This window comes from Vombatus ursinus, unplaced genomic scaffold (genome assembly GCF_900497805.2).
Source record: "Vombatus ursinus unplaced genomic scaffold, bare-nosed wombat genome assembly UNPS02000582.1, whole genome shotgun sequence".
NCBI classification, from domain to species: domain Eukaryota; kingdom Metazoa; phylum Chordata; class Mammalia; order Diprotodontia; family Vombatidae; genus Vombatus; species Vombatus ursinus.
This window is the reverse complement of record NW_020940360.1, coordinates 25,792,546-25,816,244: the sequence shown is the minus strand read 5'-3', so window position 1 is coordinate 25,816,244 and position 23,699 is coordinate 25,792,546. Positions and strand designations below refer to the sequence as shown.

Sequence of the window (23,699 nt, the reverse complement as noted above, 5' to 3'; positions counted from 1 at the left end):
AGCTTAATTTTGCAAGCATTCAATATTAAAAAGCAAAATATTCACATTATAAGATTCAGTAAGTAATTCACTGTTCTGTTGCTGTTACAGCTTTGGCTTCTAGAAGCTCATGAAGGATGAATTCATTTCAGCCCTCCTTTTGGAATACCACCTCTAACCCTTTGAACCTATCCCGAAGCAGAGAGTTCTCTTACCAGAGCATCAGTACAGCAGAAACAATCATTCTTCCTTCTTTGATTGGAATTCTCTGTTCCACAGGCCTAGTAGGCAATATTCTCATTGTGTTCACTATAATAAGGTATGAGAATGAATTTAAAGACTCATTTTCTTTCCTTTCTCAATCCTATTAAGCTATGATGTCAAAGCAAGACTTTCTTCCCACAAAATTGTACTTTACTTGTTTAAGCCTTTAAAATATTTCCTAAAATATTTGGTCAACTTTTCAGGCAATGAAACCTTATCAGGTAAGTACAGCTGCTAAGACACTAGCTGATTCTCATATATGCCTTGGGAGGACGGAATCATATTCGGTGTTTGCTGGTATGTCGGTGAATTTTTAAAGGGGTTAAAGTTGAAGCATCTTTAATACATTAATAAATTGTTAACCTGGAGCATTATGCTACTTACCATTAAGTCTGACTCATGCCTCAGTACAACAAGGAAGTGAAGGGAGAGCTCTAGAAGGGCTATGATAGCCAATTGCAAACTGGCAAATACTATCAAGCTAAGAAGTCTTTGAGTGTGGACCAGGTGACAGATTGCATGTAGGAATCTGCAAACCAGCATAAGTAAGTTTGAAGAGATTCATTAATGAAAGTTGGCTGCTGAGTGATGAATTTTCCAGCCCTAAAAACCACCTACTAAGGCCATGAAGAAAGATTTCAAGGAGGAAGTTCTCACAATGATGATCCCAGAAGTACATAAAATCTGACAGGTTTTGAAGATGGGTCACCAGAGAATTGTTCCCTATAGGAAATCCTCATCTGAGTTGTAGATCAGAAAACTGGGTTGATCTGTCGGCTTTATACCCTGAAAATAGACAGACGCTTTCTGACCTCCAGAGGATAGAAGGCAACCAGATGGTTGGCTCTGCCTTTTAGTAGAAATTATCTCCATATATGCCAAACTGAGAATCTCCTGCAACTATTAAACTAATTTCTCATCATGTTCCCAAACCCTCTGTTCCTAAACTACATTTGGCTCTCTCTTTATTCCTCTCAACTCAAAATTCAGCCAAGTATCTGCAGAGTTATTTTTTTTTAGTTTGCAGAAAAGCAACCTCAGTTCACCCCAGTAACTTTATAAGCTTTAAAGTTCACTTATGCTCATTGTGATTAATTAGCATCTCTTATCAAGAACCTAGTTCTGCCACTTTCTAGCCATGCAACTGTAAACAAACAACTTAAACTCTCTGAGTTTCCATTTCATTTTTTGTTGTTGTTGCTGTTGTTGAGTCATTTTTCAATTGTGTCTGACTTTTCATAGAGTTTTCTTGACAAAGATACTGGAGTGGTTTGCCATTTCCCTCCTCAGCTCATATTACAGATGAGGAAACTGAGGCAAACAAGGGTATTTGACTTGCCCAGGGTCACACGGCTAGTTAAGTGTCTGAGGTAAGTCAGATTTGAACTCAGGTCTTCCTGACTCCAGACTTAGGATCTATACACTACACCACCTAGATGTCCCTTCATTTCTTTAACTTGTAAATTGAGGGGGCTGTACTAGGTGATTTTTAAGTTCCCTCCAGACTCTAAAATTCCTATCTTATCTAATCATATCTCATCCCTTTCCATCCCATCCCACCCCATCCGATTCTATCCATCTCATCCCATTTCATCCTATCCTTCTTAGTTTGACTGGACTTTGGTCAGAACAGGAAATGAGAAAGAGAATATGGTCTAATGGATAGGGTGGTAGACTTTGAGAATCAGGAAAACCTAATACTTTCTAGATTTGTAACCCTGGGCAAAATATTTAATTTCTCTGAACCTGAGCTTCTTCATCTGTAAAACTGAAGAAGCTGGACTCTCTGGCCTTGAATGCCCCTTCCATATCTAGATCAATAAACCTATGAATGATTTTCTATTAACTCTCCCATAGGTATGATCTAGACCTCCTACAACAACCATCCTCCTGTTCCCTTTGGATCTTTGCCCGTGTTTAAATGTTTAGACCATGAATCTATCTGAATGATGATCTGGTTCATTTTAAGCCCTGATTTGAATCGCTGTGCAGCTAATTATAGCAGTGGGCCATTAATAGACTTTCACTGTAAGCCTCCCCACACCAATTGACCCTGCCTTGACTGAGTCAATCAATTATATGGAAATAGCCTAAGATTTCACTTCTCCAGCCAGTCTCTCTCATCACTCAGAATGCCTTACAAGCTCATCCTGCTACTATCTCTGTAGCATTAATGTTGCTGTTATTTAGAAAGTGGCTTCTCTAGACTTTCAGAAGAATTTTTAATAGCATCTGAAAATGAGCATATGAAATATCCAAGAAATGCTTGTACTCCAAATTCAGTATAGATACATTCTGAAATGGTGCCTATAAAGTGACATTTCAAAAATCAAACTATTTGGGGCAGCTAGGTGGTGCAGTGGATAGAGCACCGGTCCTGAAGTCAGGAAGACCTGAGTTCAAATCTGGCCCCAGACCAAACACTTGACACTTACTAGCTTGTGTGACCCTGGGCAAGTCATTTAACCCCAATTGCCAAAAAAAAAAATCAAACTACTTTTCCACTGATTTAGATTAAAATTAGAACTGGGGGTCCCCAGTTCTGCTGTGACTTCCATGAAGTATTTATTACCTCTGTTAAGATAACCTGCCCCATTAGCATTTTATGTACTATTTAATCATCAATGGTTGAAAGACCTGAGAAATTTCCTTAGAAAGCATTTGATCGTACATAACACCTGAAGTACTAACTAAAAATTCATCTTCCCAATACCAACTGAAAGAAAGAAATCATTTCTGAAAATAGCTACATAATCAGTTCAATAATTATTAAGTGCCTACTGCAAGCTCTGCATTTTCTTAGGTGACAAGATGTGGAAAAAGAAAAAGAATTTGAGTATCAGTGTGAAGCTCACAATCCAATTGGAAAGTCAAGATTTACACACATGAAGTAATTAGAGAACAATACAACCGAGAAAATAATGAAGTGCAAATGAACGGTAGGGATATTATAATGGGAAGTAAGGAAAGACCTTGTGTACAAGGTAAAATTCATGAATGAGGTAAGATTTGAGATGGGCCTTGAAGGATATCTAGGTAGAAAGGAAAGAGGAAGGCATTTTAGAGCATTCAGATTGGGGAACAGTATAAGCAAATACATGAAGGTAGACATGAGCTTGGTAGAGAGGGCCTGACTATTAGATGAGCAATCTGAACTGAGCAGAGGGCGTATTTGAGGGCATTTGTTTTTCATTTGTTCAGTCATGTCCAGCTCTTTGTGACCCTGTGGATCACACTATCCATGGGGTTTTCTTGGCAAAGATACTAGAGTGGTTTGCGATTTCCTTCTCCAGTGCATTAAGGCAGAGGTTAAATGACTTGCCCAAGGTTACATAGCTAGTAAGTGCCTGAGGCCAAATTAGAATTCAGGTCATCCTGAATCTTATTTTGGAGTATAGTAAGAAATAAATAGGGCCAATTACAGTAAGCTGAAATCAGTCTGTCTTTGGTATTCTTCTACATAACTATAGACATAATCTTGCATTTAGAACTAGAAGAAACCTTTAAAACTATTGCATCTAATGCCTTTATTTAATGGAAGAAACCGGGGCAAAATGGTTTTCTAGGGTCATGCAAGGAGTAAGTGTGCATCTCTTCTCTCCTCAACATGCAGTATCCTATATCTTGGCCAATTCACACATGACCTACATCTCTCAGGAATATTTACAGTTTTAATAGGTGTATCTTAAATACTGCAAAGATTGAAGAAATGACTAACTCTCTAATGGGAGAATTTCAGAATTCCCTACCGTGATAGACTGATGGGGTGATAATTTTGACCAAAGGGGCTCTTCTGACAGAATATTCTGTCCCACCAGGACTAAGTAGCTCCCTCTTCCTCCTACCCTTAAACTGGCTCTAAAAATATGGTTAGAAGAAAGAAATGAACACAGAAAGTGAATTCTTTATTAAAAATCAATCCTGAACTAATGACACATAGAAGCATGATAACTCCAAATGCAGTAAAGAATTGCTTAGCTAAAAGAATACCTGAATCCATATATTGATTTTTATTACTCTTGTTAAAATCTCTCCTTTCTACACCTCATCTTCATTTGATGGAGGATTCGTGAAAAAAGAGCCAGCCTTTTTAGCTAAAGGAATATTAATGCAGCTTTTAAAATAAATGCTTTAATCTTCCACATAGTACTTGAAAGCAATTTAATGCTCATCTTTTATTGCTAGGTATTTAGCTGACTGTATTTTTATAAAGTGCCATATTAAGCTTTTAAGGCATTCTTATTAGGCATTCTTACTTCTGAATTTAAAAATATTAAATCTATTTAAATAAAGGAAAAGAAAATTCATATTTACACATTATATATATAATTATGTTAGAGAGATGAAAAACAATAGACCCTAAAGTCAGATGGAACATTGATGAGCTATGAACAGATGTCTATGTTTATCAAAAGATGACTAGAAATATGTATGGAGAATTGGACTGAAATAATGAACTGAAAGGTCATAAGATTAGAACTAGATTAGAACTAGAAGAATCCGTAGAAGACACTGAGTTCAACTATTTACTTTACAGATGAGGAAAACAAGAGGGTATGAGAGATTGTGACTTGTCCAGGGTCACACAGCTAGTAAGTGTCCAAGGTAGGAATTTGAACCCAAGTTTTCTGCCTCTAAACCCAACACTCTATCCAGTTTGCCGTACTACCTATCTAGAGACAGCATGGTATAACAGGTAGAGCACTAGAATCAGATGAAGAAACCAAGGCACAGAGAGGAGGAACCAGGAAGATGAACTCAAATCTCACTTCAGGGGATGTTCAAAATATACCAATGAAATTATAGGTCTTTATCATTTAAGTAACAGAAATTAACTTTTGGGAGTCAAAGTTACCAAGTTGGGAGAGATTTGCAGATCTGTAGTAACATTTAAGAGCCTTGAACTTGACTCCCAATAAACAGAAAACAGGAAGTCAACTGTGGGCCACGTTTAGACTGTAATTCCAGCTTAAGAAACCAAAACCACTTCTCTTCATTTGTCTCTTAAACCCCTGAGATGTGTAAGATAGCTATCTATTGAAGCCTGACAGCAAGAAATGTGAAGAGGACTTGGAAAAATAAATCAAAATGTAGATTTAAGTTCTGTGTCCTATTGGGTAAGCAGATAGGGAAAAGCAGCCTTTCAAACATGATTGTACTTTAACACACACACACACACACACACACACACACCTCTAAAAGTCTATTTTCACTCACACCAATGAGCAGGCACACATAATGCAAAAGACACAGGAGTTTGTGGGGAATGAAACCACAACAATAAAAATGTTTCACACATAAATAGCAGGTTAGAGAATTTTTCCCATCACTTTTGTTTTGTATAGTGCCATTTGCAATCATAAAATATTTAATGAATGGATTCTTTTGCATTTATTGCTTAGGCATCTCTGAGCTGTTACATCCCTAAGGACACATCTTTTTTTTTTTGTTCCCAGGGTCAGAATTCAAGGTTTCTGCTATGTTCACTGCATCATTTAGTTTTTTTCTTCTTTTAAACAAAAACAAAGTTATTTTAAAAATAACTCTTACCATATTCAATAGGATCATAGATTTAGAGCCTGTGATCCTGGGCAAGTCATTTAATTTCTCAGTCCCCCATTCCCACCCCCCACCAACAATTCGGAAAGGAAGGAAGGAAGAAAGGAAGGAAAGAGAAGAGGAAAGAAGGAAATAAATGCATATTATGTGCCAGGCATTATGCCAAACACTTACAGATAATATCTTTTTTTTAATTTTCTTAACAACCCCTCAACAAAGGTGCTATCATTATCCCCATTTTACAATTGAAAAAATTGAGACAGACAGGTTAGGTAGCTTGTCCAAGGTCACACAGCCTCAGTCTGAGGCTGAACTTGAACGTAGGTCTTCATGACTCCAGACCCAGTACTCTGTCTGTTGCCCCACTTAGCTGTCTTATGAGACTGTAAGTTATAAACCAGTTGCTGAAGAGCAACTCCACACAGGGAGGTCTCTATGCCTGCAAAATCACAGGTCTAGATCCCCCAAAAAATGTACAAAATTCTTGTACCTACCCAAGACCATAAGGCAGAAGCCAGATCTATTTTGATGGCACTGAGTGCTTCAGATAGTGGCATTTAATAATAATTCATTAGTAATAAATGATAATAATTCAACAATAAGTAAACATACATTCATAAATCATCCAATATGTGAAAAAAACACTATGCTAGATAATAAGGATAAAAAGATGAAGGCAGTAGAGTGGAATATAGAGAGTATACATTCAGGAGAAAATGGATTTTATCCCCATCACAGATACTAGTTGTGTGAACTGGCCAAGTCACTATAACTCAGAGCCTCAGTTTCCTCAGCATTAGCTCACATGATTAGCTAGACCCAGCCTTCTAAGCATAGGGGCAGCTAGGTGGCTCAGTGGATAAAGTGCCAGGCCTGGAGTCAGGAAAACTCCTCTTCCCGAGTTCAAATCTGGCCTCAGACACTTACTAACTGTGTGACCCTGAGTAAGTCACTTAATCCTGTAAAATGAGCTGGAGAAGGAAATGGCAAACCATTCCAGTATCTTTGCCAAGAAAACCCCAAAATGAGGCCACAAAGAGTTTGACATGACTGAAAAATAACTGAACTACAATAACAACAATTCTAAACTTAGGTAGCTATGGAAGATGGTAAGGAGAATAGAGGTTCAGCCCCAGTAGTCATGAAAGCTGAGAATCAAGTTCTGCTTTCACATATTCTGACCACAGGTAAGTTACTCTTAATGTTCTAAACTTAGAGTCAAGGGACCTACCCAGGTTCAAGGATAAACCCCGTAACTTACCGTGTTAGCTCAGAAAAGCTGCTCTGGGCTTTAGCTTCCTTTTCTGTAAAACGAGGGGTTTTGAATAGATGACCTCTAAGGTCCCTTCTAGTTCTTTATTCCAGGACTGGAGACTTTTCCAGCTCTAACTTTGATAAGATCATAAATGGAGAGTTGGAAGCGACATAGGAGCCATCTAATCTAGCCTGCTCATTTTCTTTTATTTATTTATTTTTGGTTTTCAACATTCACTTTTATAAGATTTTGAATTCTAAATTTTTCCCCATCCCTTCCCTCTCCCCTCCCGAAGACAGTATGCAGTCTGATATAGGCTATACACATACAGTCATATTAAACATATTTCCACATTAACCATGTTGTGAAAGAAGCATTAGAGCAAAATGGGAAAGCCACGAGAAAGAAAAAACAGAAAACAAAAACAAAAAAGAAAGTGAAAATAGTATGCTTCAACCTGCATTCAGATTCCATAGTTCTTTCTCCGGATGTGGACAGCATTTTCCAACATGAATATTTTGGAATTGTTTTAGATCATTGCATTACTCAGAAGAGGTCGGTCTAACAAAGGTGGTCATCGCACAGGGTTGCTGTTCCTGTGTACAGTGTTCTCCTGGATCTGCTCACCTCACTCAGTATCAGTTCATTCAAGTCTTTCCAGGTTTTTCTGAAATCCATCTGCTCACCATTTCTTATGGAACAATAGTATTCTATTACATTCATATACCACAACTTGTTCAGTCATTCCCCAATTGATGGGCATTCCTTCAGTTTCCAATTCTTTGCCACCACGAAAAGAACTGCTATAAATTTTGTTTTTACATATGGGTCCTTTTCCCTTTTCTGTGATCTCTTTGTAACTCACTCATTTTAGAAAAGTGAGGCCCAGTGACTTGCCCAAAGTTATGTAACTACATCAGACAAAGGATTTAGAACTTAGATGTTCATGACTATAAGTTCAGTAGTCTATCTACTAGGCCACAAAAGAGTTGTGTATATATATATACATATATATATATATGTATGTGTCTATGTATGTATAAATGTATATAGTATATATGTGTGTGTGTGTGTGTGTGTGTGTGTGGGTATGTATCAGTGGAGGGGTTTTCCTATACCCAAGAAATCACAGGTTCAGACTAAGTAGGGGGATGGGAGTAGTTAGAGGAAAATGACAAATAGTTGCATGGTTAAACCAATTTTAAGATTTTTGAATAAGATAAAAATGATGCAAATCAGTTTTTCTTTTATCTGTTTAAAAGTAAGCATATATTTTAATGTTCTCTAGGATAATGAGTTTTTCCCCAGGTGTCATGGGTTTGAGAGCAGATAGCATTTTTGATTAGTCATCAATCTTTCTTTATTTGTTTTAGGTCTAGGAAAAAAACAATACCAGACATATATATCTGTAACCTGGCCGTGGCTGATTTGGTCCATATAATTGGAATGCCTTTTCTTATTCATCAATGGGCCCGAGGAGGAGAGTGGGTATTTGGGAGTCCTCTGTGCACCATCATTACCTCACTAGACACCTGCAACCAATTTGCATGCAGCGCAATCATGACTGTAATGAGTTTGGACAGGTAGGCAGATGTGCTTTGAAATACCTCATTAATGGCTGAAAAATAAGGGAAACTTGAATTTGACTTTACAAGTAGAACATTCAGCAGAGATTTTGAAATACAGGCAAAACTGGTGTTAGTTTCTTAACAGTTCGACTGTTTTCTTTTTGCTCTTCACTGTAGTGTCAACTAATTGAAGGAGGAAACTTACTCAGTTAAGAATTTTTTTTCAGGTTTCATAATTGCATAATGTCATTTCATATTAAATTTTTTATTTAGTTTTTAAAAACTATTTTATTGATGTCTTTTGTTTTTATATCATATGTATTTCTTGGATTCTCTTTTACTTCCCTTGTATTTTCCCCTGACAATTCTGTCTCTTCCTCCTCACAAGACAACCAACTTTTGCCCACAGGGAACAGATACCTATGAAGCACTGCCTAGAACACAGGTGGAAAAATAACTGGGCCTCTTCCTGAATCCTCAGCTACTCACATAGTCCTGCCCTAGCAGTGGAAAGAAGCAAGTAGGCCAGAAATCAAGACAGAGAATCTGAAAAGCCCTTGGCAGTGAAGCTGAGCAAATGATTCTACTAACTGATCCTGGGTCTGAATATTGAAGCAGGTCTGAGTGTCAAATGCAGCTGTTTACGAGCATATTTATAGGACTCTTGGGCCTCCCATGGAAAAGATTATCTTTGGTCCTGTAGACCAGAAGTGTCAAAAGAGCAGGCGAAACTCCAGAGTGAGGGTAGAACCAGATTAAAATGTAATTGGAAAATGTTTAACAAAATAAATAAAAATAGAATACAACATAGAGAATGTTAATTTGTGGGTTTCTAAGTCAATATGCATCAGCAAGGATCCATTTTTATTTGAGTTTGATACCACTACTATAGACCTAAGAATCTCATTAGGTTAGTAAAAATGATGCCACTTTACACTATTAGAAACTCATTCTACAGTAGCCAATAGCAACCTACAGTCTTATTCCAGGGCATTTAACCTGGTGCACAATCAAAACAGTCACCTCAATCCTAATAGGGTCAGCCATTGCTCTAACCACATATATACATGTTAGGAACCACAGGGACAACATGCCAGAAACCACTGAGAAATATCTTGTAGTCAAAGTCTTAATGGCTGTTCCCACAGAGAGGACAGGCAAAAATAAACAAAATGTCAGGGCATCAGTGAATCCACTGGATCAAAGTAAGAGGCATTGTTCTGGCTTTGATAACTTCAGGGATGCTTCAAGTATTTTATGAGAATTGAATTGAATTATAAGTATCTTGGCATTTATCTTCCTGATCATGTCCTTGAGGTGGGGAAGAGGTGAGCACTTGTGCAGATGTGTGACCTGGGAACCAGCAAGGTCAGCATGGGTCATTTACTCCAATGTTAAATCAAATCAACAAGCTTTTATTAAGTGCCTGCTATGTGCCACACACCGTGTTAAGTCCTGGAAATACAAAGAAAAGTAAAAAATAATCCTTGCTCACAAAAAGCTCACAATCTAATGGGGAGGGAGTAACCTGCAAACAACTCGGTACAAACAAGATATTATCAGAAAAAAAAATTGGAGCAAATCAGCAGAGAGAAGACACTAGAATGAAGAGGAATCTGGAAAGGCTTCTTGCAGAAGATAGGATTTTATCTGGGACCTGAAAGAAGTCAGGGAGGCCAGAAGACAGAGATGAGGAAAGAAAACATTGCGGCCAGGGAAAATACATGGAGTTGGAAGATGGAGTGTAATGTCTGAGAAATATCCAAGAGACAAGGTTACTGGATCATAGAGTACAAGCAGGTAAGTAAGGTGGAAACAAAAGACTATAAATATAGGAAGGACTATAAATATATGAAGGGCTTTAAAAACCAAACAGATGATTTTAGATTGGTCCTATAGGTAATGGGAAGTTGATTGGGGGTGAGTAACATGTTCAGATATTTTAACATCAAATATTTAATCTCTTACCAGGTTTCTGAAAAAAATTCTCAAAATGTAAAGTATGCATCTTTCTCCATAATTTGATAACCTACATATTAATTAGTACTGTCATGTCTACATCTAGTTTGTTCATTTGAGTATAGAGCTAACGCAGCCAAAGTCATGAGTCCAAACCTCACGCAGGCCAGCTAGCTTTGTCTTGTTCCAAGGTCACAGACTGTAACCCAGGCCTGCAAATTGTATATTTAGTCACAAAGTGGACAGGACGAGAGAATGTAGTGGGCTTAGTGCATCCAGGGTGATATGCAGGGATTGTGCACTAATAGGATCCCCTAAATCCTTTTGGCTACATAAAAATGTAAATAAATGTACAGTAGGGCTATTCTAGCTGAGATCCAGGAAGCCTCAAATAAGCCAATGTTTCCAAATAACTGAGGATGGTTAATGCCCTAAATGCTATCCATCACCACTACTAGCAAAATAGTTCCAGGTAATGAGGACTTAGTATCACCAATTTCTCAGATGAGTGCTGTTCTTGAAGCCAAGAAGACCTGGGTTTGAATCCTACCTCACACACTACCTGTTTGTAAGCCTCATCTGTAAAATGGAGGTGATAATATCCATAGTACTGACTTCCCAAGGTGGTTATAAAGATCAAATAATATTGTTGCTGTTGTTCAGTCATTTCAATAGTATCCATCTCTTTGTGACCCTATTTGGGGTTTTCTTGACAAAGATACTAGAGTGGTTTGCCATTTCCTTCTCCAGTTCATTTTACAGATGAGGAACTGAGGCAAACTGGGTTAAGTGACTTGACCAGGGTCACAAAGCTAGTAAGTGTCTGAAGCCAGATTTGAACTCACAAAGATGAGTCTTCCTGACTCCAGGCCTAACACTCTATCTACTATGCCACCTAGCTGTCTCTACAAATAATATATTATAATGTAATTCATGTAAAGCGCTTCACAAACACTGATGTCCATTGACATCATTATTATTTAAGAACACCTTGTTGTTACCAGGGACAGAGAGTGTTAACCTATCTTAGGAATGAAAATTTGTCTCCCTCCTGAAAACCTCTTTAATAATAACTGCTTGGCCCAAGTAGTCTCTTCCTTTTCCTACTAGAGGATTTTCAGCTCTGGGTTCAGCCCAAGGAGAGTCCGACTTCTATAGGAAGGGATTGAGATCTTTCTCTTGTTTTCTCTGGCTCTTTATACCCCCACCTTGGAGCCCAGGGAAAAATCTCTTGAAGTTTACATTTGATTCATGTCTAGGGTCTCCCCAGAAGAATTTATCAGGGTCCTTACTAGAAAGATATTTAATATGCAAGGTAGATCTGATATAGGACAGCTATTTATTTCATCTACATGAAAGAAATGAGTTTAAAGGGGGCACCTCCTACCAGTTATCTGAAGCTCTCAATCATTCCAGAACTTTCCAGATTATTGGGTAATTTTCATTTCCAGATCTAGAAATGGCCGTCTTGGTATCATTATTTGATCACCCGTACTCAGGAAAAAAGAACAACAAAAACAAACTGAAGAGTCAGCTGTGGAAATTTAGTCTCAGACTCAATCAAGTGAACACTTATGTGAGTAGCTAGAATAACTACCAGGGAGCCTCCCTCCCCTTACAGAGAAAGTAGAATAGAGAGCTATTGAGCTACAAGTTCAGGAGAGAGGCAATAGTCAGGAAGAGTAGAAATTGTCCTTCCCCTCAGAATATGTGGAATGGCAGCTTTTGCTACTCAGTGGACAATTCTCTTCAACAGAGCCCTTTCCCTCCCCTTTCATGGCTGCAACACGAATCAAAGGACCAATTAAAGGATTGTTCCAGCAACCTCAAGTGCAAGTCCTTCATCGTTGAGCCACATGTCACCCCAAGTGTTCAGGAGGGCTTGAGTTCTGTGCATGTTCCATTTTTTTAAGGCAATTGGGGTTAAGTGACATGCCCAGAGTCACACAGCTAGTAAGTGTCAAGTGTTTGGTCTGAGATCGGATTTGAACTCAGGTCCTCTTGCCTTCAGGGCCGGTGCTCTATCCACTGCTCCACCTAGCTGCCCCAGTGATTTCTTTTTAAACCCAAATTGTTTAAGGTTAACCAGGGAGTCTATGAAATGTAAATTCTCATAGCTTAAGGGTTCTCAACCTTTTTTGGTCCCCCACACTCTTTGGTTTTCAGTAAACCTTCCCATTACCCCTCTCTAAATGAAAGAAAATAACTTATAGTGTTCATGATGCCCATGCACACAAGAAATAAAATAAAGAGATTAATTTTTCTTCTCTAAGAGTACATTGAAAATTTTGTAACTTCTCAAGCCACTTGTACCCCAGGTTGGAAAGGGACCTCTTTTGATCAAAGGCTCACAGATTTTGAGGTGATAAGACTTTAGACTCCAGTGAGTCCAATCCCCTCACTTTACAAATGAAAAAAAATGAGAATAATTAAGTTATTTGCTCATGATCACACATCTAGTTTAAGTGTTTGAAGCAGAATTTAAACCCATAACTTCCTGACTCCATGTCTATCATTTTATTCCATATGCTAGGGATTCTTAACCTTTTTGTATCATGGACCCCTTTGGTAGTCTGGCAGAGCCTATGGACCTCTTATCAGAATCATGTTGTTAAATGCATAAAATAAAATATATAGGATTATAAAAGAAACCAGTTATATTGAAACATGACCATCAAAATGTCTTTATAAACAAATTCACAAACCCAATTTAAAAACCCCTACCCTCTAACATGCTGCCAAATTTCTCAAAAATATATAAAGAAATATCTATGCTAGCCTATATTTTGGAAAGAGAAATAGTGGTTTCTATGTAAATTACTAAGCTCTTGATGGTTGGTTTTTATAGCTTCAGCAATGTGATCAGTAAACCTTTTCAATTATACATTTAAACCACTTTGATGGCTGTCAATTTAATGGATCATAAAACTCAAGTGTTTCAAGTAGTTCTTTAATTTTTCTTTTCATGATTAGGGACAAGCCCATGGCTGCCAATGTGAAATATTTCAATAATAAGCAGAAGCCACTGTACTGTAGCATAGCTCCCAAAGTTTTAACATCCCAATTTTCATCTTATTTGCCTCCAGGACATTTGGAAGGAAAGCAAAATGTGTAGCCAGGCTTTTCAGCAAAGGCAGCCTTTGTGAATAAGTTATCTGGAACATCTGAGGCCATAGTCTAGGGCAAACATTCTTTGGAACTATGCTCCCAAACTAGTTAATTGCCACTGACAGATCTCAGAGCCCAGACTAATTGATCATAGGACTTGCATCTATTTCCCCTTGATACTGTGGCATTTCCAACAGGGTGATGAGCTACATCAAAATCTGACAATGATATTCTCTCCCTACACTAACAGCTAGCAGAATAAGAATATGCAATACTACTTACCTACTTCCTTTAGTCAAATGTTTATACTAAGGAGGTAGTGTGATACATTAGAGAAAGCACTGAACTTATTAGAGGATCCTGAGTATAAATCCCAGGTATGTCATTTACAACACACATGACCTTGGGCAAATAATTTCACTTCTTTGGGCTTCTTTTTCCTTATTTTTAAAATGAAGGGGTTGGACTAAATATGCTGTGAGGTCAATAAACCAATTAAGAAGCATTTATTACACATCTACTTGGTGTTAGGCATTGTGCTGCTATGTGCTGGTGTTGCACAAAGTTCCTGCCCTCATGAAATTTATATTCTAATAAGAGAGACAACATATACAAATGTATGTCTATATATATATATATTTCTACATATATACATAATGTATATGAGGTGTTTTCTTATTTGTATATTTTTATTCATTGAAAGAGGAAGAAAATAAAGTGTGTGAGACACACTGACAAAAGCATCCCTTCAGAGAAAAAAGTACTTACTGAAGGAAAGATGGCCAAAATGTCTTTTTTTCCCAGCAGCTCATTTATATATACTGCTGTTCAGGCTTTGAGGTTTATAGTGGGAAACTCAGATGACCATAACTTTTTGGTAAATATGGGATAATTCTAGATTGCCTATCCATGCTGTATATTATAGAAATGTGAATTTCATCCTAAGGAGTCATATTATATCAGCTAACCCTGCTTTGAGGCAGGGGTTGGTTAGCAACTAGAGTAAGTTACCAAAGACAGAAGCAGAGCACAAGAGCAATATAGAAACAGAACTAAGGCGAAGCAGAAGCTAAGCAGAAAGTGAAAGAGAAAAGAGCAATTGCTTAGATAGGGGCAGGGAACCTGTGGCCTTCTAGGTCCTTGAGTGTGGCCTTTTGACTGAGTCCAAGTTTTATAGAACAATCCTTTTATTTAGGGGATTTGTTCTATGAAGTTTGAATTCAGTTAAAGGGCCACACTTGAGGACCTAGAGGGCCACATGTGGCCTTTAGGTTGCAGGTTCCCCACCCCTGGTTAGAGCTAAGTCCTGTTTAGTGAAAGAAGATAGCCTCTACACCTGCTGGGAAGTGATCTGATTGGAGGAAAGCTCTGCTGCTCTTAAAAGCTAAGCAAAGGAGAGGAAAATCCTCTTCTGTTTAAAGGGCTCCCTGGGTAAGGGAAAGACCAGCCTGAATTGCCCTTTACTCCTACTTATGGGTTGAAAGGTGGTAAACCTCTCAAATGTTTTTCTACTCTACTGATTACTGCCAATTACAGCCTGAGAGAGGAAAATCTCTTCCAAGCTTAGTGAGCAGACATAAATAGGTCTGTGGGTTCCAGATTTGGGAAAATTGTTTTTCTGAGAGAACTAATGTTCCTTCAGGGTACAGGCAAGGGAACAGATCTTAGTAGCCCTGAAGACCCCAGACTTAAGGTTTCTGCTTTCATTAAAAGAACTTAAAACTGCTGTACTGGCTTAAGAGTACTAGTCATTGGAGAGGTGACTCTGCACCAGAAAGATAGGGAAGAGACCCAGAAGAGGAATAGCTATGCCCAGCATATGACATGTAGTACAGACTGTTTCCTATCAAGGACATCAAGGATAGCAGTTCAGAATTAAGTTGTCCTGGGAATTTGAATTTCTCTACTCATATGCCTCCATTCTAGGTTTTCTATAAATTTTTGCTCACTCTCTCCAGTAAACACTATGTGAATTGGTAGAAGGATGTGAACTAGGTTTGTAGGGAGATTATTATGTTATGATTATTCTTATTTTTTCATTCTTGTTTAGTAAATGCATTATGAGTAAGACTTAAAGGTATCATGTTGGTTGATTTATTTAAATGGGAAGTATACCAGTGGGGGCTCAGGAATTACAGTTGTGTAGTAAATATATAACTCTTCTATATCAAAACCTGAAAGTGAATTATTACATTAAGGCTTGCTCTCTGGAACCACCATCACCCCCAGCTTTTTTACTAGGGTGAATAACCTATTTCAGAGAGAGAGAGCACCCAAGAAAAGAAGTACCACTTGCCATGCTCATACTACATATACAGAATGAATGCAAGGTATTTGGGTGAGGGAGGATACTAGAAGATGAGAAAATATGGAACATCTTCATATAAAAGTTGGCACTTGAGATGAGTTTTAAAGTAAACTAGTGAATCTAAAGGTGCAAATGAAGAAAGTATATTCCAGGCATGAAGAACAGTCAGTGAAAATGTATATAGATAGGAGAAAGAGTCATGTGTGTGCAGAACAGTAAGCACAATAGTATGGCTATTCCAGAGAGCACATAGAGGGGATTAATGTGTTGTGAAGAGTTTTAAATGACAAATATAGAAGTTTGTATTTGATCCAAGAGATTATAAGAAACCACCTGAGTTAATTGGGTGGCGAGGGGAGGCCGGGCAGGAGGAAGCGGAGCGAATGCATTTAGGAAAATCATTTTGGCAGCTATGTGGAGTAGACAGATACTCAAGGTCTAAACTCTAAATCTAAGATCCTATGAAGTCACCACTTTAGTCACAAGATTTATTTTTCGGATCAAGCTATTAAGTTGCTAAGAAGTAAGACTGAGGGATCTTGGACCAGAAACACTTTCCTATGCAACTTTGGATCCCTAAAACTAGTATCGCTATTTGGAAGTTCAGTAATTCCAAAAGCCCCATATCCCCAGATGCAGTCCTACTTACTTTAAATATTATCAGAGCCAAAATGTGTCAGCCTGCATGTTTGCTTTGGCAATCATATCTGGCTCCCAGAATCTCTCTCTCACACTCTCTCTCTCTCTCTCTCTCTCCCCTCCCCCCCACGGGAAACACCTGTTGAAGGAGATTCTTGGAGACCAGGTTTTATATCACTAAATCAAATGTATTTTAAAAAATTTTTTTAAATAATCAACAAACAATAGACAGCGAGATTTTGCATTCTCTATTCTTCTCATTTAGTTGTGTTGCTCTGAAAATATGGTCTGATGTGGGAAATCATCTGCAAAAGCCTTTTTATTTCTTTTGCTTATTATCTTTAAAGAGATCTATATATTTGCAAAATAATCTTAAAAACCTTCTAGAGATAAAGAAAGTAAATGTATTAGTCACTAGTTGCTACTTCTCCATTCCCTTTTTAAAATTTTCTCATTATCTTTTCTATTATTTTGGGCTCTTCTTCCTCCCTTTGAAATATTTCAACAGTCTATCCCAAAGTGTCTTTAAGACTGTCTCAAAGAAAAAAAGACTGTCTCAACTCCAGCATGGATTTTCTTCTGCATATATCTGGTCAGAAGCAGCCATCCTTTCCAAATTCATATTCTTAAGAGTATATTACCACTTCTTTATATAGCACATATGGTACTGAGGTATTAGAGTACAAATCTGTTGGTTACTTTTTCATCAATGATGAAAATAGATTGCTATAGAAATTCTGGCAAATCTGGTACATTTTGAATCTATTTGTTTTCCTACTTCCAATTGTATCTATAAATGTTGTTAGTTTTATCTGAGTTAATTATATCATGTGACTAGCTTATTTCCCCCTCCCTCTAATTGACATTGTATTTGGCTGTCAAATCTCTTTCTTGGCAAGGAGATCATGGGCTTGCCAGTTGAAGTGATTTCTACACTATTTTGCCCTCTACAAACTGTTCGACTTCTCTAAGCTGCAATTATCTACATAGTGACACATCTCAAAAATTAGTTATCCAAAAGAGGTGAGGAAGTGGATTCCCCCTCACTAGTTGTACTCCAGCAAGGGATAGATGCTATAAATCAAGCATGTTGTAGAGATTTTTTCTGGGCATAGGAAAAACCCAATGGCCCCTAAAGGTTCCTTCCAACCCTAAAATTCTGTGATTCTATGAATAAAGGAACTGATGAAGTTAAACATAACTGTCCATTCTTCCACGGCATTTTCCAATACCCTTCTCAAAAAAGAAAAAACTGCAACTGTCTCCACCAATGTAATTAATCATGCTGAGAAGTGAGTCCTCTTGAATACATAGTAGTGACACTTCCTCCGGAAGGAAATCTCTGATCAAAATCTAATTTTTAGAGAATATCTATAAAGGATAACATTGTAAAGGTAAAGTATAGTCTAAAGATTTTTTTTTATCATTATCACTCTTATTTGTAGTGGTAGTTATTTGTTTGAGTGGTTTGTTCAGACCTCCAGACTGAAAAGGTGTTTTCTCTAAAGGTGCAGCCCATGTTTCAAAAAGTATTACTTTCCTTCACCATGATAGAGTTGCACTTCGGGGAGAATAATAATACTAATAATTTACTCTTGTCATGAACCTTTCATCCTTAGAGCCCAGAGCTTTTATTGATTGTTCACAAACCCTCCTCAACTGGTTTTACAGGTACTTGGCTCTCGTCCAGCCATTTAGGCTTACCAGTTTGAGAACAAGGTCGAAGACCATCCGCATCAATTTGTGCCTTTGGGTAGCTTCATTTACTCTGATGTTGCCTGTCTGGATCTACTCGAAAGTCATCAAATTCAAAGACGGTTTTGAAAGTTGTGCTTTTGATTTAGCATCTCCTGATGATGTGCTTTGGTAAGTTGTTAAAACTTAGAGAAAATAAAGTTGAATTAAGTTGTCAAGTACTTCATCCCACTTGTCTGTGAGTGAGCAGCATTGGAGAGCATCCTCTCAAAGTACTCAGCACACTCCTCTCATCTCATCTCCTTGCTTTCCACAATCAGTTGGATACTTTCATTTTGGGTGGAGGAGGGCCTGCACATTTGGTAACCTTTATAAAAAGAGCTGGAATTTAAGATGGTACCAAAATGATTTAGAATATACTAAAATGTTTGCTTAAATGCAATACACTAGATTAGTCAGACTGGCATGCAGCAATCAAGATTAGGAGAGCACTAGTGGGCTGCTTTGATTCTAAGTCTGTATCTAGATAACTCTGACTCAAGACTGTGGTTCAATTTCTGCCTCGGAAATATGTGACCATTTTTATTGTTGTTATTCAGTCATTTCAGTTGTATCTGACTCTTGGTGAGCCTATTTGGGATTTTCTTGGCAAAGATACTGGACTGGTTTGCCATTTCCTTCTCCAGCTCATTTTACAAATGAGCAACTGAGGCAAACAGGGTTAAATGACTTGCCCAGGGTTACACAACTAGTAAGTGTCTGAGGCCAAATTTGAACTCATGAAGATGAGTCTTCCTGACTTCAGGCCTGGTACTTTATCCAATGTGCTACCTAGCTGCCCATATGACCATTAGTTATCTATAAATAGCTGTCAACTGCCTCCCACAATCTGTAAAATGAGAGTGGGAATAGATGATCTTTAACATCCCTTCCAGTTCTAAATCTATGCTCTTTTCAGCTATGTGAAAAGTAATAATCAAGATAACCAGGTAGAGTTTTATTTGTTTATCTATGGAACACAAAATAAACCACTTGGCTGATTTTTTCCCCACTTGATCAAACTAGTTTTAACTGAATTCACCAACATAATCACTTATTTTAGCATTGGACAGACAAAGACTGAGAGTGACTTGAGTCCTAAATTCTGCAATGGAAGCAATGGCCACAAATAAACAAATCTGCATAGTTGTGGTATATGGAAAGGACTTCTGCCCCTCTCTTATTTCTCCCTTAATCCCAGTTACACACAGAGATTATAATTCCCAAAGGATAAATTCTAAAAATTCCTAAAAGACAGCAGGAACAAGAGAAGTTTAACAAATGTAGGTCATGAGCTTGATAAAAGGAAGAAATGAGAATGGAAATGGAGGCATTTTGTTCTGGTAGCTAGCTCGCTTGTGTTCCTAACTGCTCCTTTCACTCTGGCATTAGGACCTTATATCATGACTTGATCTCAGGAGAAAACAAATTAGGCAACCTCCTGGGCAGAGAGAGAAGGTGAAAACTTATCATTTACAGGCTTGTCCCTCAATATGATGCAACCATTTTCCCCTATAATCAATCAAGCAATAAACAGTGCCTTCTATTTGCCAGGCACTGTGCTAAATGCTGGGGAAAGAAAAGGAGGCAATCAGGGAACAGATCTGCCAGAGGGGACAGTAAGTTGATATTGTTGTTTAGTTGGTCATTCGGTGGTATCTGACTCTTTATGACCCTGTGGACCATATTGTCCATGGAGTTTTCTTGGCAAAGATGCTGGAGTGGCTTAACATTTCCTTCTCCTGGTGGGTTAAGGCAAACAGAGGTTAAGTGACTTACTCAAGGTCACACAGCTAGTGTCTGAGGATGAATTTGAACTCAGGTCTTCCTGACTCCAGGCCAAGTGCTCCATCCACTGAGCCATTTAGCTGCATCACATGTTGGTACGTATGAAGAAAAGTGTCGCTCCTTACTCTGGAGAAACATGAAATAATCTTAACTGAACTGACAGCAAAAATCACCCTAAGTAATTAGCTCCTTTTCACTCTCTATGTATCTCCAGTTGGGCCACTCTCATCACTGAAGAGGTGCAGAGAGAGGGCAACACTGTATTGTAAAGGGATTCTTTACCAAGTCCATAGACAGATTTCAGGTGGTCCATAAACTTGAATGGGGAAAAAAATCACATCTTTATTGTAACAAAACTGTATTTTATTGTATGCATTTAAAAACATTTTGAAAAGGGATCAGCAGGCTACCAAAGAAGCCCAAGACCTACAAAAGGTTAAGGACCCCTGTTCTTCTTCCTCAACATCTACATGTCCATGCACTGATACTTGAAAGATATCCCTGGATCTGTTCATGTAGGAACACACATGAAACCTCTTAGACAATCCATTGATATTTTTCCCTGAGTCTGAAGAAACATTATGATGTGCTATTAACTATTGAGTAAATTCTCAGTCTGATGTCACGGTGTGGTATCCATTCTCTTTATTTTCTTTTTGCTTTACAGGTACACACTTTATTTGACTATAACAACATTTTTTTTCCCTTTGCCCTTGATTTTGGTGTGCTATATTTTAATTTTATGTTACACCTGGGAGATGTACCAACAAAACAAGAAAGCAGGATGGTAAGAGTCTACTTCATTATCTTTTTGGTTAATGAATCTTCATGTAGCCTAATAGACCGGCAATGTAGCTACATAAATATCATTTTGAATATATGTGCATGTATAATATGTATATGGATGTGAGTACCTATATTACATGCCTGTATATGCAAGGGGAAGAAAGAGAGAGAGAGAGAGAATGAGGGAGGGGAGGAGAGATAGTGTATAGTAAATAGAGAGCTGGCCTGGAAGCTAAGACCTGTGTTCCAGTCCTGCTGCTGATACATACTGGTTGTGTGACCTTGGACAAGTCACTTAATTTCTCACTGCTTTCTAGGAGACCCTCTAAGACTATAAATTATGTATTGCAGAAAAGTTGCCAACCTGCATTGATAGAGGAAATTTGCTCACCCAGCAAGTCAAGTTCTCTCAGTCTCTCTCTCTCTCTCTCTCTCTCTCTCTCTCTCTCTCTCTCTCTCTTTCTCTCTCTCTCTCTCTCCACACACACACACACAAACATAAAAATGTTCCAGAAGACAGTACCATTTCAAACTATTAAAGCTTAAAACTTCTAATAGCTTAAAACTGCACTAAGATTTTTAGGATCTACATACATACGGGTATGTATGTATGTACATGTGTATATATATATATATATATATATATATATATATATATGGGTGTGTGTACATATATATATACACACACATACATACATATACACATATGTATGTATATGTGCCGTAAAAGTCTTATATATTATATTATGTATTATATATGTATGTGCCTGTGTATATTTATACAATATCATACTGCCATATATACATATATATATATATATATGGAGTCATGGTATCATATAAATATATATGTATACAACTATACGGCAGTATGTATATTGGCTAAAACAGTAGCCTCAGTCAGGAAGACGCAATATTTTTAAACTCTGATCTCCAAGTCATAGACCACTGCTATCAAGAATAGTTATCAATAAGATCCACTTGGGGAAATTTTCAATTGAGTATTTAAATGCAGAGGCATAACTAAGAGTATTTTCACCTGGGACAAAATCATTTGTGGAAGCAGGGGTGGTAGGCAGTAGTGGCAATGACAATATGACTAAGACTGTGGTTACTGCAAGAAAGGGAATGGTCCATCTCCTCCTCCTGAAGGAGTTGAGAGGAAAAGTGGGTCTCAAGAAAAGAGCACCCCAGCCAAGAGGTAGAGCATGGCCTGGGAGCAGTTTTGCCAGCTGCAGCATGGAAAGACCATGAGATGAGGCATTGGAATAGCAGTAAGCATGGGGGGAAAGCATGCCTTCCAGGTGACAGAACATGCCCCATGCTAAAATGTTAGCATCTTGGGAGAAAGCTCCATTTGGCCCATGCTACTTATGGCTCTGTCAAAATATGAATCTTAAGTATTGAGTATCTAATAGTGAATTCATATTACATGCCTACTAAGTTTTTTGAAGATGTACATTCCACTGAAAAACCATTAGAAGCCATACTGAAATTTCAAAGAAATCATTTTCATCTCATTTCTTATTACCCTGGCCTATATATTCACTTCTCTCCTGACGTATCCTTTGCAGCTATAACCCTAGCATTCCCAGGCAAAGAGTTCTGAAGTTGACAAGAATGGTTCTGGTGCTGGTGGGGGTGTTTGTCCTGAGTGCCACGCCTTATCACGTGATCCAGCTGGTCAACCTGCAGATGGCACAGCCAACACTGACTTTCTATGTGAACTATTACCTCGCTATCTGCCTCAGCTATGCCAGCAGCGGAATCAACCCCTTTCTCTACATCCTGCTGAGTGGCAATTTCCAGAAACGCCTGACTCGGTGTATCCGTTTCCAAAGGAAGACGACAGAGAGGGAAATAAACAATATTGAAAACACGCTGAAATCAAGCTCATAGTGGGTGACCCTGGCTCACTGAAGGCATTGAAATGCATATTGGCCTAGACAAGGCCCATTACTGGAGGTATATAGAGTGGGCCCAATAGAATGTAGTAATAACCTTTATTCTCGTGCAAGTATGACACAGTGTCATAAATCATTAATGAAACAGGTCAAATGTAACGAGTTCAATGTGTTCATTGTAGATAAGATTTTGTTCTCCTTTTGGAGGCAGGAGTTACATTAAGATGTGTGGAGTTCCCAGTAGTGTGTGTTTGTTATCAGCAACATGTGACACCATACCACCACAGATTGCCAACTATCCAAGTCACCTGGCCACATAGCCTTCTGCACTATGGCCTCCCCATAGCTGCCCTCAAGGTCCTTGCCACCGGACTGCCTTTCAGTGAGGTCCTATTAGTACTTAAGTATCTGAGCCCCTTTTAAGAAGAGATCTTATACTCACTTCTTCACTGTAGCACCTAGTGCATAGTGAGGCCCCAGGGTGCTCTGGCTTCTTCTGCTCTTTTTTTCTTTAATATTGAGACAAAAACTAACAAAAGTAACAAAGCAAAGGTAGGATTATCTCCACTATGTGCTTCTGAATCTAGCTCAAAAGTCTAGCATTGAAATCTCTAAGTCTAGAGCCTAGAGATTCTAGTATTTTAAGACTTTAAGACCTAATACAAGAGGTCACAAGTATATTTTGTAGTTTAATAACTTGCTATTGTTTATTCTCATTGTTTTTTGTTGTTGTTGTTGTTGTACTTTCAAATCGTGGGAAATGAGTAGCACGCTGTAGTTTTTCCTTCAGATTGTTAACCCAACACTCGACATATCATTGTCGTGTTAAGGAGCATGCCTATATAAAC

General features: G+C 38.1%; 1 protein-coding gene across 1 annotated transcript; it reads left to right on the top strand.

Annotated features, from left to right (window-relative positions):
- Positions 1-116: 116 nt before the first annotated feature.
- On the top strand, positions 117-22,846 carry MCHR2 (melanin concentrating hormone receptor 2). The gene is made up of 5 exons (XM_027853766.1): positions 117-298; positions 8,431-8,640; positions 18,311-18,505; positions 20,829-20,948; positions 22,522-22,846. The coding sequence occupies exons 1-5, from the start codon at positions 117-119 to the stop codon at positions 22,844-22,846; spliced, it is 1,032 nt and encodes a 343-aa protein (XP_027709567.1).
- Positions 22,847-23,699: the final 853 nt, after the last annotated feature.

What these genes read in the sequence shown, in the direction of transcription:
- MCHR2 (XM_027853766.1), top strand. Translation starts at nt 117, where the DNA reads ATGAATTCATTTCAGCCCTCCTTTTGGAATACCACCTCTAACCCTTTG. An exon ending in ACTGTAATGAGTTTGGACAG is followed by an intron (nt 8,641 to 18,310) that starts GTAGGCAGATGT and finishes CTGGTTTTACAG; the next exon opens with GTACTTGGCTCTCGTCCAGC. An exon ending in CAAAACAAGAAAGCAGGATG is followed by an intron (nt 20,949 to 22,521) that starts GTAAGAGTCTAC and finishes TATCCTTTGCAG; the next exon opens with CTATAACCCTAGCATTCCCA.